General features: G+C 42.2%; 2 protein-coding genes across 2 annotated transcripts; one reads left to right on the top strand and one right to left on the bottom strand.

Moving 5' to 3' along the window:
• Positions 1-3,748: 3,748 nt before the first annotated feature.
• Positions 3,749-5,739, bottom strand: LOC108056235 (beta-1,3-galactosyltransferase brn). Its single transcript, XM_017139949.3, has 2 exons — positions 5,273-5,739; positions 3,749-5,218 (listed from the first exon to the last, which is right to left on the bottom strand). The coding sequence occupies exons 1-2, from the start codon at positions 5,544-5,546 to the stop codon at positions 4,311-4,313; spliced, it is 1,182 nt and encodes a 393-aa protein (XP_016995438.1). The 5' UTR covers positions 5,547-5,739; the 3' UTR covers positions 3,749-4,310.
• Positions 5,740-5,887: 148 nt separating this feature from the next.
• G9a (histone-lysine N-methyltransferase G9a) lies at positions 5,888-15,847 on the top strand. Its single transcript, XM_017139948.3, has 10 exons — positions 5,888-7,492; positions 8,821-10,671; positions 10,733-10,977; positions 11,036-11,382; positions 11,444-11,685; positions 11,751-11,941; positions 11,999-12,160; positions 12,217-12,754; positions 12,820-13,193; positions 13,894-15,847. The coding sequence occupies exons 1-10, from the start codon at positions 6,818-6,820 to the stop codon at positions 14,105-14,107; spliced, it is 4,839 nt and encodes a 1,612-aa protein (XP_016995437.2). The 5' UTR covers positions 5,888-6,817; the 3' UTR covers positions 14,108-15,847.
• The last annotated feature ends 150 nt before the right edge of the window (positions 15,848-15,997 follow it).

Raw genomic sequence — 15,997 nt, 5'->3', positions numbered from 1 at the left:
ATTTTTGTATAAGGGGGTACCCCATGATTTTTTGCGAAAAAATAAAAATACATAAAATATCAAGGTTTAAATGCCAATCGTTAGGAAATTTAATAACGAGTTCAGAAAGGTATGACACTCCATACTTTAAATCAGTATTTGCTTTGTTTTAGCGAAAAAACCGGTTTTGTTTTTTTTTTTGAAATTCGAAATTTCATTTTTTGACAAAAATTGAAATTTTTTCGTTTGGTTTTTTTGCTGTAGCTTGGCCAAAAATGGTCCTACACCAAAAAGACATACTGTTTTGAACAGATAACAAAATTTGCTATAAATCCATACAACTTTCCGTGTGATTTTGGAAAAATAAAATTTTCGCCAATTTTTAATTTTTTTATAAGGGGGTACCCCATGATTTTTTGCGAAAAAATAAAAATACATAAAATATCAAGGTTTAAATGCCAATCGTTAGGAAATTTAATAACGAGTTCAGAAAGGTATGACACTCCATACTTTAAATCAGTATTTGCTTTGTTTTAGCGAAAAAACCGGTTTTGTTTTTTTTTGGAAATTCTGAATTTTTTTTTTTGACAAAAATTTAAATTTTTTCGTTTGGTTTTTTTGCTGTAGCTTGGCCAAAAATGGTCCTACACCAAAAAGACATACTGTTTTGAACAGATAACAAAATTTGCTATAAATCCATACAACTTTCCGTGTGATTTTGGAAAAATAAAATTTTCGCCAATTTTTAATTTTTTTATAAGGGGGTACCCCATGATTTTTTGCGAAAAGGTTTAAATGCCAATCGTTAGGAAATTTAATAACGAGTTCAGAAAGGTATGACACTCCATACTTTAAATCAGTATTTGCTTTGTTTTAGCGAAAAAACCGGTTTTGTTTTTTTTTGGGAAATTCAAAATTTCATTTTTTGACAAAAATTGAAATTTTTTCGTTTGGTTTTTTTGCTGTAGCTTGGCCAAAAATGGTCCTACACCAAAAAGACATACTGTTTTGAACAGATAACAAAATTTGCTATAAATCCATACAACTTTCCGTGTGATTTTGGAAAAATTAAATTTTCGCCAATTTTTAATTTTTTTATAAGGGGGTACCCCATGATTTTTTGCGAAAAAATAAAAATACATAAAATATTAAGGTTTAAATGCGAATCGTTAGGAAATTTAATAACGAGTTCAGAAAGGTATGACACTCCATACTTTAAATCAGTATTTGCTTTGTTTTAGCGAAAAAACCGGTTTTGTTTTTTTTTGGAAATTCGAAATTTCATTTTTTGACAAAAATTGAAATTTTTTCGTTTGGTTTTTTTGCTGTAGCTTGGCCAAAAATGGTCCTACACCAAAAAGACATACTGTTTTGAACAGATAACAAAATTTGCTATAAATCCATACAACTTTCCGTGTGATTTTTGAAAAATAAAATTTTCGCCAATTTTTAATTTTTTTATAAGGGGGTATCCCATGATTTTTTGCGAAAAAATAAAAATACATAAAATATCAAGGTTTAAATGCCAATCGTTAGGAAATTTAATAACGAGTTCAGAAAGGTATGTTACTCCATACTTTAAATCAGTATTTGCTTTGTTTTAGCGAAAAAACCGGTTTTGTTTTTTTTTGAAATTCGAAATTTCATTTTTTGACAAAAATTGAAATTTTTTCGTTTGGTTTTTTTGCTGTAGCTTGGCCAAAAATGGTCCTACACCAAAAAGACATACTGTTTTGAACAGATAACAAAATTTGCTATAAATCCATACAACTTTCCGTGTGATTTTGGAAAAATTAAGTTTTCGCCAATTTTTAATTTTTTTATAAGGGGGTACCCCATGATTTTTTGCGAAAAAATAAAAATACATAAAATATCAAGGTTTAAATGCGAATCGTTAGGAAATTTAATAACGAGTTCAGAAAGGTATGACACTCCATACTTTAAATCAGTATTTGCTTTGTTTTAGCGAAAAAACCGGTTTTGTTTTTTTTTGGAAATTCGAAATTTCATTTTTTGACAAAAATTGAAATTTTTTCGTTTGGTTTTTTTTGCTGTAGCTTGGCCAAAAATGGTCCTACACCAAAAAGACATACTGTTTTGAACAGATAACAAAATTTGCTATAAATCCATACAACTTTCCGTGTGATTTTGGAAAAATAAAATTTTCGCCAATTTTTAATTTTTTTATAAGGGGGTACCCCATGATTTTTTGCGAAAAAATAAAAATACATAAAATATCAAGGTTTAAATGCCAATCGTTAGGAAATTTAATAACGAGTTCAGAAAGGTATGACACTCCATACTTTAAATCAGTATTTGCTTTGTTTTAGCGAAAAAACCGGTTTTGTTTTTTTTTGGAAATTCAAAATTTTATTTTTTGACAAAAATTGAAATTTTTTCGTTTGGTTTTTTTGCTGTAGCTTGGCCAAAAATGGTCCTACACCAAAAAGACATACTGTTTTGAACAGATAACAAAATTTGCTATAAATCCATAAAACTTTCGTTGTGATTTTGGAAAAATAAAATTTTCGCCAATTTTTAATTTTTTTATAAGGGGGTACCCCATGATTTTTTGCGAAAAAATAAAAATACATAAAATATCAAGGTTTAAATGCCAATCGTTAGGAAATTTAATAACGAGTTCAGAAAGGTATGACACTCCATACTTTAAATCAGTATTTGCTTTGTTTTAGCGAAAAAACCGGTTTTGTTTTTTTTTGGAAATTCGAAATTTCATTTTTTGACAAAAATTGAAATTTTTCGTTTGGTTTTTTTGCTGTAGCTTGGCCAAAAATGGTCCTACACCAAAAAGACATACTGTTTTGAACAGATAACAAAATTTGCTATAAATCCATAAAACTTTCGTTGTGATTTTGGAAAAATAAAATTTTCGCCAATTTTTAATTTTTTTATAAGGGGGTACCCCATGATTTTTTGCGAAAAAATAAAAATACATAAAATATCAAGGTTTAAATGCCAATCGTTAGGAAATTTAATAACGAGTTCAGAAAGGTATGACACTCCATACTTTAAATCAGTATTTGCTTTGTTTTAGCGAAAAAACCGGTTTTGTTTTTTTTTGGAAATTCAAAATTTTATTTTTTGACAAAAATTGAAATTTTTTCGTTTGGTTTTTTTGCTGTAGCTTGGCCAAAAATGGTCCTACACCAAAAAGACATACTGTTTTGAACAGATAACAAAATTTGCTATAAATCCATAAAACTTTCGTTGTGATTTTGGAAAAATAAAATTTTCGCCAATTTTTAATTTTTTTATAAGGGGGTACCCCATGATTTTTTGCGAAAAAATAAAAATACATAAAATATCAAGGTTTAAATGCCAATCGTTAGGAAATTTAATAACGAGTTCAGAAAGGTATGACACTCCATACTTTAAATCAGTATTTGCTTTGTTTTAGCGAAAAAACCGGTTTTGTTTTTTTTTGGAAATTCTGAATTTCAGTTTTTGACAAAAATTGAAATATTTTCGTTTGGTTTTTTTGCTGTAACTTGGCCAAAAATGGCAAATAAATAAAATGCCCAGGTTTAAATGCCAATCGATAGTAAATTTAATAACGAGTTCAGAAAGGTATGACAATATTTCCATTGTTACGGTCAAAATGCTGACTTTGAAAAGAAAGTTTCAATTGAAATAAATTGCAAGTTTTAGTTTGAAATGCATAACTTGGTCAAGATAAAATAATGAAAAACCGAACAACATATTGGGTGTTTTGTTAAATTTTTCTTCATTTATTTAAATTTTATTGTATAAATGCAGTTTTTATCCATAATTAATCGCTAGACAATTATTGAAATCTAACAATCTGATGAGGACGGAGTCTGTTTAAGCTGAAAACTTTATAGTTACAAGGATGCTATGCTTATACTATTGCTGAATTCGTCAAAACGGTTTAATTAATAATACGGTTTTAGTTATAAATACTAAAACGGCTTTACTTTAAAAATGAATCAATTTAATCCTAGATTTTCACAAAAAAAGCTTATGATAATCAGGATTTGGGTTAGCTCTTCTGTTGTTTTGTTGAATTCAGAGATTACCAAGAATCTTTATGATAATTTCTACAGAAACTTGTCAATCTCGCGCTGTGCGAATCAATATAAATAAACAAGTTATTACAAAATGGTTTAAAGTTTCTGCATTTTTTGATAGCAATACCTAGGCTAGGCTACAAACTAAGTTGAGTGACGGCAGGACGATATCCAGTTTGGCAGGATACCTCCCTCACTCGTCCTCTTGCACATGAAAGTCCTTAGTTACTAGTTACTGAGCTGGCTTAGCCGGTGGAGATTGGCATCGGTGGGCCCGCGAGGTCACCTCAGCCGCAGTGGCTTCACCTCGGCCAATCCGTGTTCCGGTGCCCGCGACTTGGCCGCCGCCACGCAGGTCTCCTTGAGCGTCTTGCCCGCCGGCCGCTTGACGCACTCATCGAAGTAGCACTTCTCCACGTTATGCAGGAACTCCACCAGCAGCCGATCGTCGCCGCCATTCGGCCCCACGGAGTACTCGCACTCGTAGCCATGCTGCTTGAGATCCCGCACACAGCAGTCGATGAATTCCGCATTGGCGGAGTACCAATCGTTGTGGCGCTCCAGCGGAATGCCCAGCCGGCTCCTCACCACGCCCGTTAGCCAGGTGTCGTCGATCCAGAAGAAGGACACCCGTTCTGCCTCCGCAGCAATCCTCTCGGCCGTCGGCACATTGGTAACATACAGCCAGCCGGAAAGGTAGGCGGGATACAGGGCATGTGGATACTCCTTCTTGCTCACATACCACTTGTTGGCTCGCAGCCGAATTGGTGGCTTGGCGTCCAGGACGTAGCCGGAAAGCAAAGTGCTGGAGGTGGCCAGTCCCGGTTGACCCACCTCCAGGGCCTCCAGGTAGCGACGCAGATGGAAGACATCGTAGATGATGTCGTCGTCCAGCTTGATGATGAACTTGGCCCTGTTCCGGCACTCCTGCGACGCCCACTTGAGGCCCATGACGTGCTTGTAGCTCAAATTCCGGTAGTCCTCGATGAAGTTGCCCTGCAGCAGATCCCCGAAGCGCCGCTGCTCGCTGGCCAGCTGCTCCTGGCTGATGAAGCGCTCGCGCTGGGGCAGAGCGGCCAGGAGGAAGACCCGCTGCAGGCCCATCTCGGCCAGCTTGCTCTGGGGAATCGCCTGGCGGTGGGCGGAGCGCAGGGCATCGTGTCCGGCGTAGGAGGTGACTATCAAAATGGCTGAGCAGGAGGGGATTAGGAGGATTTTTAGTGATATTCTAGCAATCCACTCACCTAGGAGCTCCCTCTCCGCCTTGCGGCACACATTGCTGGCCAGCAGATACTGGAAATCGGTGAGATTCAGGAGGGGATTAGCTGGACTGGGCGGGGGATCCACCTCCACCTCCTCCTTTGTTTCGGGCGGGAGGTGCAGCAGGAACTGGTCCACGGGGGAGGACTCCCCGGCATCGGAGTCCCTCAGGTGGCCCGAAAAGTAGCAGAAACTCAGCAGGACGATCAAGAGTAGCGACAGGATAATCGGAAGCAATCTTCGTCCGCGCATGCGCATCTTTCTCACATTCTACGTGGGATTCCCCCGGCGCCGTCTGTATTCGGGTTTTCTGTGTGTGTGGCTCTGCTACTAATAACAATATTGCTTGCTATTAATTATTGTTATTAATAAACAAAAATAACAACAAAGAGCTGTGTTTTTTTTAACAATTCTTTTTACGCCCTTGCCACTTATAGGGTGTATGCCCCAAACGGTCACTTTAATTTAGCCGTGTCACCAACCGCGGTATTTTCCGGTATTTATATACATTCAATTTTAGGATCTTTTGCCTACGGCTTTACAGCGATTTTCCGGTATTTATATACTAGCAACAATAAAATATAATACCGAGTTTCTTGTGCCTCAAGAGTTTTCAGCGCGGTGTGCGTGCGTGTGCGTGCGTCCCCAACACAACGGCGTGTGTGTGTGTGCGTGTGCTTTTCTTAATATTTTTTTTTGTTAATAATAATTCTTGTGAGACTGCAGTGCAGCAGAAGCCAAAGAAAGTGAAAGCAGTGCAGCCAGAGAATTGCGCCCCCGGAATTTTGGCTTAACAATTCCAGAATCACAAAAACAAAAAATAAAACAGTGACTGCAGCAGCAGCAGCAACAAAAACGCAGCAGCAGCGACGTCGGCAGAGCGGCAGCAGCAGCAGCAGCAACAACAACAGCAATCTAGGTGGTGGAGAGGAGAGGGAGAGCAAGAGAGAGGGCCATACTCGATTCGAACAGCATGTGAGCTAATCAGCGAAGCAGCGATTTCTACAAACATTTCTGCTTCTTAAGGCCACCAAAAAAAAGCGAAGAAGAAGTGCTACAAATTATTAATAATTTAGTTAATGATTTATTCAAGTGACGTCGCGTGTTTTTCTCCTGTTTTTTGCCCAATAATCAAAACAACAACGGCAGTGGGAGAGGGAGAGAGAGACAAGAAACGGGAGCGAAGAAAAACAGTTAACTTTGTGGCCACCAAAAAGCGCAGTCGAGAAGAAGAAGAGAAAGAGATTGGGGAGCGATTTTAAGTAAAATACGAATTGAATCATTCGTATTTATTGGTTTTTGGTTTTAAACAAGAAAATCCGTGTGAAAATAGTGAACAAATTTCGAAGCGAACAAAACGCTGCTGCTGCGCTGCCACAGAGGCACCACAGCAATCTTATCGCCCCAAAAAAAAAAAAAAGAAATATATATAATATTCCAGAGACCTCAGAAAAACTGATGGTTTCTAGCCATGGACTATTGATTCCCCCGAATAATATCCAGTGAAAAGCGAAGAAAAGTCGGGAAAAATGACGGACTTTGTGGAGCTGATGAACAGCATGTCGAGTACTTTCAACAGCGACTGTGCCACTTCGACGGCCGAGGGGGGGACGCTGCTCAACTTGGATTTGGCCGAGGACAAGACGCTCAAGTGGCGCAATTTGGCCAACAATCAGTTTGCCTGCAAGGACAAGAAGCACAGGGAGAGGGAGGAAAAGGAGGAGGAGAGGGAGAGGGAGGAGAACAAGGAGGAGCAGGAATCCAGAAATCAGGATGTGGAAATCGAGGATATCAAGGGACTTTTGGCGGATGTTGTGGATGCGGCGGCTGTCAAGTTGGAGGAAGAAGAAGCAGCTGCAGCGGAGGCCAAACAGCAGAATGCAGAAAAGCTAGAAGGAAGCAGCGGGGAAAAGGAAGAGCAACAGCAACAACAACAAAAGGAAGAAGTAGAAGAAGAGGAGCAAGTGGAGCAGCGAAAGGAAGAAGAGGAAAAAGCCTTGGAAAAGGAAGAGGCAGAGGAGGAGGAGCAGGGAAAGGAGGTTGCAGCAGAAGAAGAAGAAGCAAAAGCAGCAGAAAAACAGGAAGCAAGTGCAGAATTAACAACAACAACAGGAGAAGCAGCAGGAGAAGCAAGAGAACCAGCAACAACAAATGAGGCAGCATCTCCACTTGTTGTTGAGGCAGCGGCAGCAGCTGATAAAAATGTAAGTAAATGTGCGTGTGTGTGTGTGTGAGCTTCGAAATTCTTGCTGTTTTTTTTTTATTTAGAAATTGTTTAACCCTTGACTGGCCAACATTTTTAAAGCGATTTTAATTTTATTATTTTTAAGAGTTTTTCCCTTATCTACCCCATGTTTAAGTCACATTTGTGCCATTCAACAGATGTGCCATTGTTAATTTTTATCGTCCGCCTAGGAAAAAGCTTCGTGGTATTGAGTAAAAAATATAACTATGCAGAGCTTTTAAGCTTTGTATTTTTTTTTTAATTTATACAAATGATTTACAGCCCAGTTAAAACAGCTCCTCAAACTCCAAAACTTCCATATTTCCACGCCATTTCAACTTGAGACTTTGGCTCACTTTTTTGATTTCTAATCATTATCTGATTCGAGATAACGAGTTGTTGTAAAACTATAACTCATCACCCGAGAGAATAGTTACTTTTAATGACCGGAAAACATTTAGCTAAACTATAATAAAGAAGAAATACAAAAAGTAAAATTAGAATCGGAAAAAAGTTCTTATCTTGCTTACTATAAAGATAACATGAGTTTAAACTGCTTACAACTCATCATTGGGTTTATGAAAAGAAATTATAGTCATAAAATTCATTCAGGAAAACGATGTATAATAATTCTGATGATTAATATGAGATATCATAAATATATTATACTATAATTTAAGATTAAATATAACTTAAAACAGGGAATAATGTAGTACTACTCAAATTTCGATTTAGCCAAATATGCAAAAATTAATAAAGATTATATGCATATGTTAATTGAGGTAAATTTGTCTTTTGACAAAGAAATAATAATTAACAAAAGTAAATAGAACGATTCTTAATTTAAAAAGGGGCATAGAATAGTGGAATAAATCAATTAGTTTAAGAGAAGTGAAGTTTTCTTTATTATTATATTAGAAAAGAAAAGTTTCGTATATTACATATAATAAACCGGATTGAGAAATCGAGATATCTGAGATTCAGGCCCCAATAAAATTGCAAGCATAGCTTTTCTTCCAGATGATGTGATGTGCAATTGCCATAAGAATATAAACAAGCTCCCCTCGAAAGTTAAACAGGAAGATGAAAGCAAATAAATAAATAGATTTGCATAAATCCCAAGGGGGATGAATTAATTTTGCATCTAAATTCCAATTCATTCATCCTTTTAACCAGCTGGCCGCGTGTGTTTGGTAGAATCAGTTGTCCTGGCAACCGACGAAGCCATTCGAAGCATTCCTTTGGGGCTGGTCTAATCTAAAATATCTGAAACGAAGGACTTACTGAATGAGTGTCTCTATTTTGCAGGAACAGCTTTCGCCAGGAGGAACGCGACGCTCTAGGAAAACGCCGCGCAGTGCCACGCCCACTCCCACGCCCACCACCGATGAGCCACCCGCCCAGTTGAAGATTACCGAGTTGGAGGCATTGGAACTCCCAAAAGAGGCTGATAATCGCCTGGAGGAGATCAGCACGCTGGAGGAGATCTCAGCAGCAGCTGGTGGTGGTCAGGAGATAAAGCCGTCGTCCATGACCACTTCTTCCCCGGAGGAGAACTCTGCACCTGCTCCCAAACGAGGAAGAGGTCGAGCCAAGAAAATAAGACCAGATGTGACCGAAATGCCAGTGGAAACCAGTGAAATTCTGCCTCCAGGCGAGGATTCGGTGGTGGAGAAGAAGCCGGGACGCAAGAGGAAGCTGCCGGAGGAACAAATGGACCATCTCAGTGACCTGGTGGTGGTGAAAACCGAGCAGGAGGAGCTGGCATTGGATGCTCCCTCGGGTGGCGATGGAAAAAGGATGCGTCGCAGTGTCCGACTGGGCAATCGCTTACCCGCCGATGGAGGCGCCTGGGAGGAGGTGAAGACTGAGCCGGCAGAGCTCTCCTTCATTGAGGTCACTCCGGTGCCAATGCCACCAGCTGCGGTGCTCGATGAGAAGACCCCTCCTAAGAAACGAGGTCGCAAGGCCAAGATTCCGCCAGGCAGCTCCACCTCCTCCGCCGCACTTCCTGCCCTGACCAATGGCAGCCAGAAGAAGACCACTCCCACAGCTGGAGGATCATCCGAGTTGCAACTGCCCAAGCGCTCCAAGAGGCGCATCAAGCCCACGCCCAAGATCCTAGAGAACGATGAGCTGCGCTGCGAGTTCGAGACGAAGCACATCGAGCGAATGACCCACTGGGAGAGTGCAGCAGCAGCAGCAGCTTCAGCAGCGGATGGGGAATTTGAGACACCAACAGGAGGCGGTTCCAATTCATCAACTTCGCGGCAAAAGAGCGACAAATCCGATGGCAGCAACTTCGATGGCGTTCCAGGTCATCCAGCCGGCACGAGTGCCATCAAGAAGCGGCTCTTCTCCAAGTCGCAGCGCGACATCGAGAACTACGGAGCCGCCATGCTGGCCAAGAGCAAGGTGCGTCCCTGTCCGGATGTCGAGCAGTTCCTCAGCGACATCAAGGCGTCGCGCATCATGGCGAATCGCTCGCCGGAGGAGCGCAAGCTGAACAAGAAGCAGCAAAGGAAGCTGGCCAAGCAGAAGGAGAAGCACCTGAAGCATCTGGGACTGCAGCGTAATCACAGCGAGGAGGCCTCCGACAACGATAGTTCCAATACGGACAATGAGTTTGTGCCCACGACCAGGGTGCAGGTGGGCAAGCCCAGTGTTACGCTGAGGGTGAGGAACACGGTGGCCAAGGAGCTGCCCACAACATCCGCGGCAGCAGCTGCTCAGAAAGCCAACCTAAAGCCAGCCAAACTCACGAGAAGAGTGGCAGTAAAAGGAGGAGCTGGAGGAGTAGCTGGATCAACCACGCTCGATCCAGAACAACTGCACTCGCTGAACACCTCGATCCTGGCCGATGCTGCGCCCATCAGAGAACTGGATGCCCGGCCCAGCACCTCGAAAGTGGCCAAGTTCATTTGCCTGTGCCAGAAGAGTTCGCAGTACTATGCCAGGAATGCGCCGGATTCGTCCTACTGCTGTGCCATCGATCACATTGACGAGCAGAAGATCGGCTGCTGCAACGAGCTCTCCTCGGAGGTGCACAACCTCCTGCGTCCCAGCCAAAGGGTCAGCTATATGATCCTGTGCGACGAGCACAAGAAGCGCCTGCACTCGCACAACTGCTGTGCAGGATGCGGGATCTTCTGCACGCAGGTATAGAATGATTACTCTCAAATATAAGTACCAATTTTAATTTATAAACCACTTATTACAGGGTAAATTTGTGCTGTGCAAGCAACAGCATTTCTTTCATCCCGACTGCGCCCAGCGCTTCATCCTAAACACTCCCTACGAGGAGGGACGTAATGGCGACCAAGAGGAACCGGCAGCCAAGTTCAGCAGTCCCATGCTGGTGCTCAAGTGCCCGCACTGCGGACTGGACACGCCCGAGCGCACCTCCACGGTGACCATGAAGTGCCAGTCGCTGCCCGTCTTTCTGCCCACCCAGAAGTACAAGATGTGAGTGATTAACTCTCTTTGTAGCAACTACTTAACTGCTTTATAACCCACTAAACAGCAAACCCGCCAAGTTGACTACCTCCTCACATCTGGCGCAATTCGGAGCGGCTGGAAAGGTCAGCAGCAGCAGTCCAGGAGCCAAGGTTAAAGGCAAGGGAGGATCTTCCGCTGCTGCAGCAACCAGTTCAGCTTCGAAGTCGAACGGCAGCCAACGGAGCAAAGCAGCAGGAAGCCATGCCCTCAACACAATCAACTTTGCCCAGCTGATTCCCGACTCCGTGATGAACGTGGTGCTGCGCGGCCATGTGGTTTCGGCCAGTGGACGCGTGACCACGGAGTTTACCTCCCGGGATATGTACTATGCGGTGCAAAACGATGACTTGGAAAGGGTGGCGGAGATTCTGGGTGAGTTTCTTAGACTGCAATCCTCCTATCTATCTTTTAATTTCCCCGTTTTCCCCAATAGCTGCCGACTTCAATGTGCTGACCCCCATTCGGGAGTACTTGAACGGCACCTGCCTGCATTTGGTGGCCCATTCGGGCAGCCTCCAGATGGCCTACCTGCTGCTCTGCAAGGGCGCCAGTTCGCAGGATTTCGTCAACATAGTGGACAGCGAACTGCGGACGGCATTGATGTGTGCGGTGATGAACGAGAAGTGCGACATGCTCAATCTCTTTCTGCAGTGCGGAGCCGATGTGGCCATCAAGGTGAATATTAATTATGATATAAAATAATGATTAAAATATATATATAATATATATCTTTAAAAAAGGGCCCCGATGGCAAGACCTGTCTGCATATTGCCGCCAAGCTGGGCAACGTGGAGGCCACCCAGTTGATTGTGGAGAGCTACCGAGCTTCGCGGAACATCACCAGCTTCCTGAGCTTCATCGATGCCCAGGATGAGGGCGGTTGGACGGCCATGGTGTGGGCAGCGGAGCTGGGACACACGGATATCGTTAGGTGGGATTTTTGGTTAGCCCTTGAATTCCCTGATTAATATTCCCTATTCTTTTATAGCTTCCTGCTCAACCAGGAGGCCGATCCGAACATCTGCGACAACGACAACAACACGGTGCTCCACTGGTCGACGCTGCACAACGATGGTCTGGACACGATTACGGTGCTGCTGCAGGCGGGTGCTGATTGTAATGTGCAGAATGTGGAGGGGGATACGCCACTGTAAGGATAGTTTACTAACTAGTCAATTAAGGAATAATTAAATGTCTGATTTGTAGCCACATTGCCTGCCGTCACTCGGTCACCCGCATGTGCATCGCTCTGATTGCCAACGGCGCCGATCTGATGATCAAGAACAAGGCGGAGCAGCTGCCCTTCGACTGCATCCCCAACGAGGAGTCCGAATGCGGCCGCACCGTGGGCTTCAACATGCAGATGCGCAGCTTCCGACCGCTGGGCCTGCGCACCTTTGTGGTCTGTGCCGATGCCTCGAATGGCCGCGAGGCACGACCCATTCAGGCGGTGCGCAACGAACTGGCGATGTCCGAGAGCGAGGACGAGGCCGATTCGCTGATGTGGCCGGACTTCCGCTACGTGACGCAGTGCATCATCCAGCAGAACTCGGTGCAGATCGACCGGCGCGTCTCGCAGATGCGCATCTGCTCCTGCCCGGACAGCTGCAGCAGCGATCGGTGCCAGTGCAACGGAGCCTCCTCGCAGAACTGGTACACCGCCGAGAGCCGCCTCACCGCCGACTTCAACTACGACGATCCGGCGGTGATCTTCGAGTGCAACGACGTCTGCGGCTGCAATCAGGTGCGAGTCTATTCTTAATCAGATATTATTCATATATTCATACCTTTTTGTCTGTTACTTAATAGCTCTCCTGCAAGAACCGCGTGGTTCAGAACGGAACAAGGACACCGCTGCAGATCGTCGAGTGCGAGGAACAGGCCAAAGGATGGGGCGTTCGGGCACTGGCCAATGTGCCCAAAGGCACCTTCGTGGCCAGCTACACGGGCGAGATCCTGACCGCCATGGAGGCCGATCGGCGCACCGACGACAGCTACTACTTTGACCTGGACAACGGGCACTGCATCGATGCCAACTACTATGGGAATGTGACCCGCTTCTTCAACCACTCGTGCGAGCCGAATGTGCTGCCAGTTCGCGTCTTCTACGAGCACCAGGACTACCGCTTCCCCAAGATCGCCTTCTTCGCCTGCCGCGACATCGATGCCGGGGAGGAGATTTGGTAAGCCGATCGAAGGAGCTGTGAAAAAAGATCTAGATCTACAATATTTATTTGCTAGTTTCATAAATTACATTTTATATTTATTTTATAATAATTGCTTTTATTTTAAAATCTTGTTTAAATACTTTTTTGTATAACAGTTAACGTTACCTAAAATATTCTTATTTTTTGCGACACTGATATCACCTGATAGGGTAAATATAATTGCTTTTTTTTTATATTTAATAATAACCTAAAATATTCTTATTTTTTGCGACACTAAAAAAATACCTGAAATCTTAAAGATCTGTAGAAACAAATAACTAGAACAGAATAAGAAGGCATATAGATTTTATTTATTTGCTATTTTCATATACTACATGTTTTGTTTATTTTAGAATAATTGTTTTTATTTAAAAATGTTATTTAAATACTTTTTTGTATATCAGTTAACGTTACCTATAATATTCTTATTTTTTCGCAGCTAAAAAAATACCTGAAATCTTCAATATATTTTTTTTTATATATCATAATTATAGAGTAAATTTACAATAGTTTTTTTTTGTAAATTGGTTGGTATTGTACTTGAGAGGCCAATTGAACAATTTATTGATCAATTATTTTCCATAAACTTAATTGAACCACTTATTCTCCTTTTCGTTTTTTGAGAAACCAATTGAAAAAGCTAGAATAAATATTATTTTCATTGGTTTCCTTTCAGCTACGACTACGGCGAGAAGTTCTGGCGCGTGGAGCACCGCTCCAGTGTGGGCTGCCGCTGCCTAGCCGCCTCCTGCAAGTACGCCTCCCAATCCTCAAGCACAAATGCCTCGCCCACGGATGCAGCGACTGCAGCGGAACCGGAAACGGTAACGCAGCCACCTGCAAATGCAAATGAAAATGCAAATGCCTCGGAGGAGATGGAGCAGGCGTAGGCCGCCACCACCATGACCTCAACTCGAAATGATTCCAGAATCCCCACCAAAAGCCACAAGCCACCAGCAACCAAGCCACATACATCGGACAGCCGACATCTGACATCACAGCACCAGCAGGAAAGATCGCCATATATGTAGTATATATAGTATATATCATATGCATGATGAATCGAAATGGGAGCCCGTCAAAAAGGAAGGGCCTTCTTCTTCGACTGCCAAATGTTTCATGGTTTACAAATTTTTTGTCTATTTTTATGCATACAGTTAGTGTTTGTTTATTATTAATTTTATTTGGTTTTTATTCATTTGTTTACCTTTGCCCCCTAATATTAATTAATTTTTTATTACCGCTACCTGTAATCACCCATTATTTTTATGTTATTTACGAGAAGCTAATTGACAAGAAGGGCAACAAGTTGCCGCGTGCAAATCCCATCCCTTCCCCACTGTTTGGGTGTGTGTGTGCGAAATGTAAATGTCCTAAACTTAATTTAGAATTAGACTTGTAGACGGAAAAGTGCATCTAGTCATAAGAACGAGGGAGACGGAAGTTTAAAAATAGAGAGAGAGCGGGAAAACTCGTTTCGTGAGTTTCATAGTTCATAGAAAAGCTTTTAATTAGGTTTTCCTCTCCGTTTAACAATACAAATTTCATTAGGAGGATTTAATGCAACAATAACCCAAAGTACATGATAAATAACGGAGCAGAAAACATGTTTTTGATATCAGGCATTGATTTAAACTAGCATTTAGCTGATATACATATAATATGTTGCAGGGTAAAGTACTGATAGTCGTTAACAGGAAATAAGTTGAAGTTGTTTTTTGTATTTAGCCAGGCACACACACACATGCACACACGCACCCAACTGGACACCACCAACTCCTCCAATCTAATCCCATCCTAACCAAAATCGAAAGCATTATATTGCACAATTCGTGTTAGAGTTTTTCAGTTTGCCAAGCAACGTTAGCCAAGCCACAAGTGCCTCAAAGAGAATAATACCAATACCCCAACATCCCAACACCCTAACACGCTCTAGAAATCTAAAAGACCCCCCGATTTGGCTTCAGACCAAGATGGTTATATACAGGAACTACCTATACAGCTATCAATCGACCAAGATCACAAACTGCGTTGCATTTTGGGACACGACCCTCGATAGTCGACGGACTGCGGTTTACTTAATGTGTGAGTTCTCCGATTCCGATCATATATAGTATAGTATAGCATATCCCCCGCGTCTAACGAACCCCCCCTTGATTCCCGTGTGTGCTATATAGACTTGGATATATCGGGCTATAAACTTTGATGTGTGTTTTGCGTCTATAGGTGTATAAGGTGTAAATGTTTGTAACGACAATATAGGAGTATGTATGTAGTTTAAGATGTAGATTATCCCCCCAGACCTCTCACTCCCCCCTTCCCCGCCAGCCGCAAGGTCAAGGGTCAAAGGACAAAGGACACACAGGACAGGTCTCCGGCCTGCGACTTTTCCACTGGCCTTTCTATACGTATTTGTGTACCTACGATAAGCAACAAGATTTACAATGAATATATATATGTACGGTTTCGATGTCCCCGGGTTTATCGCATCCGAATCCGGATCGGATCAGAAGATCACACCTAGAAATTATAGCATAACTCACACGGAACACGTATGTTTTTAATTTTAATTTGAATTGTTATCGCGGACAGCAATAAAGCTGTCGTCTTATTTGTTTTGTTTGCCTTGATTCCCCCATATTTCTTTTGTTTTTCGACCCAAAATTGCTGATTAGTTGGAAAATCGAAAGTTTACCTCCGTGGGAGAGACACTTTCTTTGCAATTACGTTAACGTTTAGCCATAAGATATTAAATCAATCAAATAAACAATAATTACGAA

This window comes from Drosophila takahashii, chromosome X (genome assembly GCF_030179915.1).
Source record: "Drosophila takahashii strain IR98-3 E-12201 chromosome X, DtakHiC1v2, whole genome shotgun sequence".
Taxonomy (NCBI): domain Eukaryota; kingdom Metazoa; phylum Arthropoda; class Insecta; order Diptera; family Drosophilidae; genus Drosophila; species Drosophila takahashii.
The sequence above is the reverse complement of the archived record's forward strand: the minus strand, read 5'-3'. Positions and strand labels throughout refer to the sequence as shown.

Excerpts from the sequence above, each read along its gene's own strand:
- G9a (XM_017139948.3), top strand. The coding sequence starts at position 6,818 with ATGACGGACTTTGTGGAGCTGATGAACAGCATGTCGAGTACTTTCAAC. Across the intron at positions 11,942-11,998 it reads GGACACACGGATATCGTTAG|CTTCCTGCTCAACCAGGAGG; the intron begins GTGGGATTTTTG and ends ATTCTTTTATAG. Across the intron at positions 12,755-12,819 it reads ACGTCTGCGGCTGCAATCAG|CTCTCCTGCAAGAACCGCGT; the intron begins GTGCGAGTCTAT and ends GTTACTTAATAG.
- LOC108056235 (XM_017139949.3), bottom strand. The coding sequence starts at position 5,546 with ATGCGCATGCGCGGACGAAGATTGCTTCCGATTATCCTGTCGCTACTC. Across the intron at positions 5,219-5,272 it reads GGCGGAGAGGGAGCTCCTAG|CCATTTTGATAGTCACCTCC; the intron begins GTGAGTGGATTG and ends CCTCCTGCTCAG.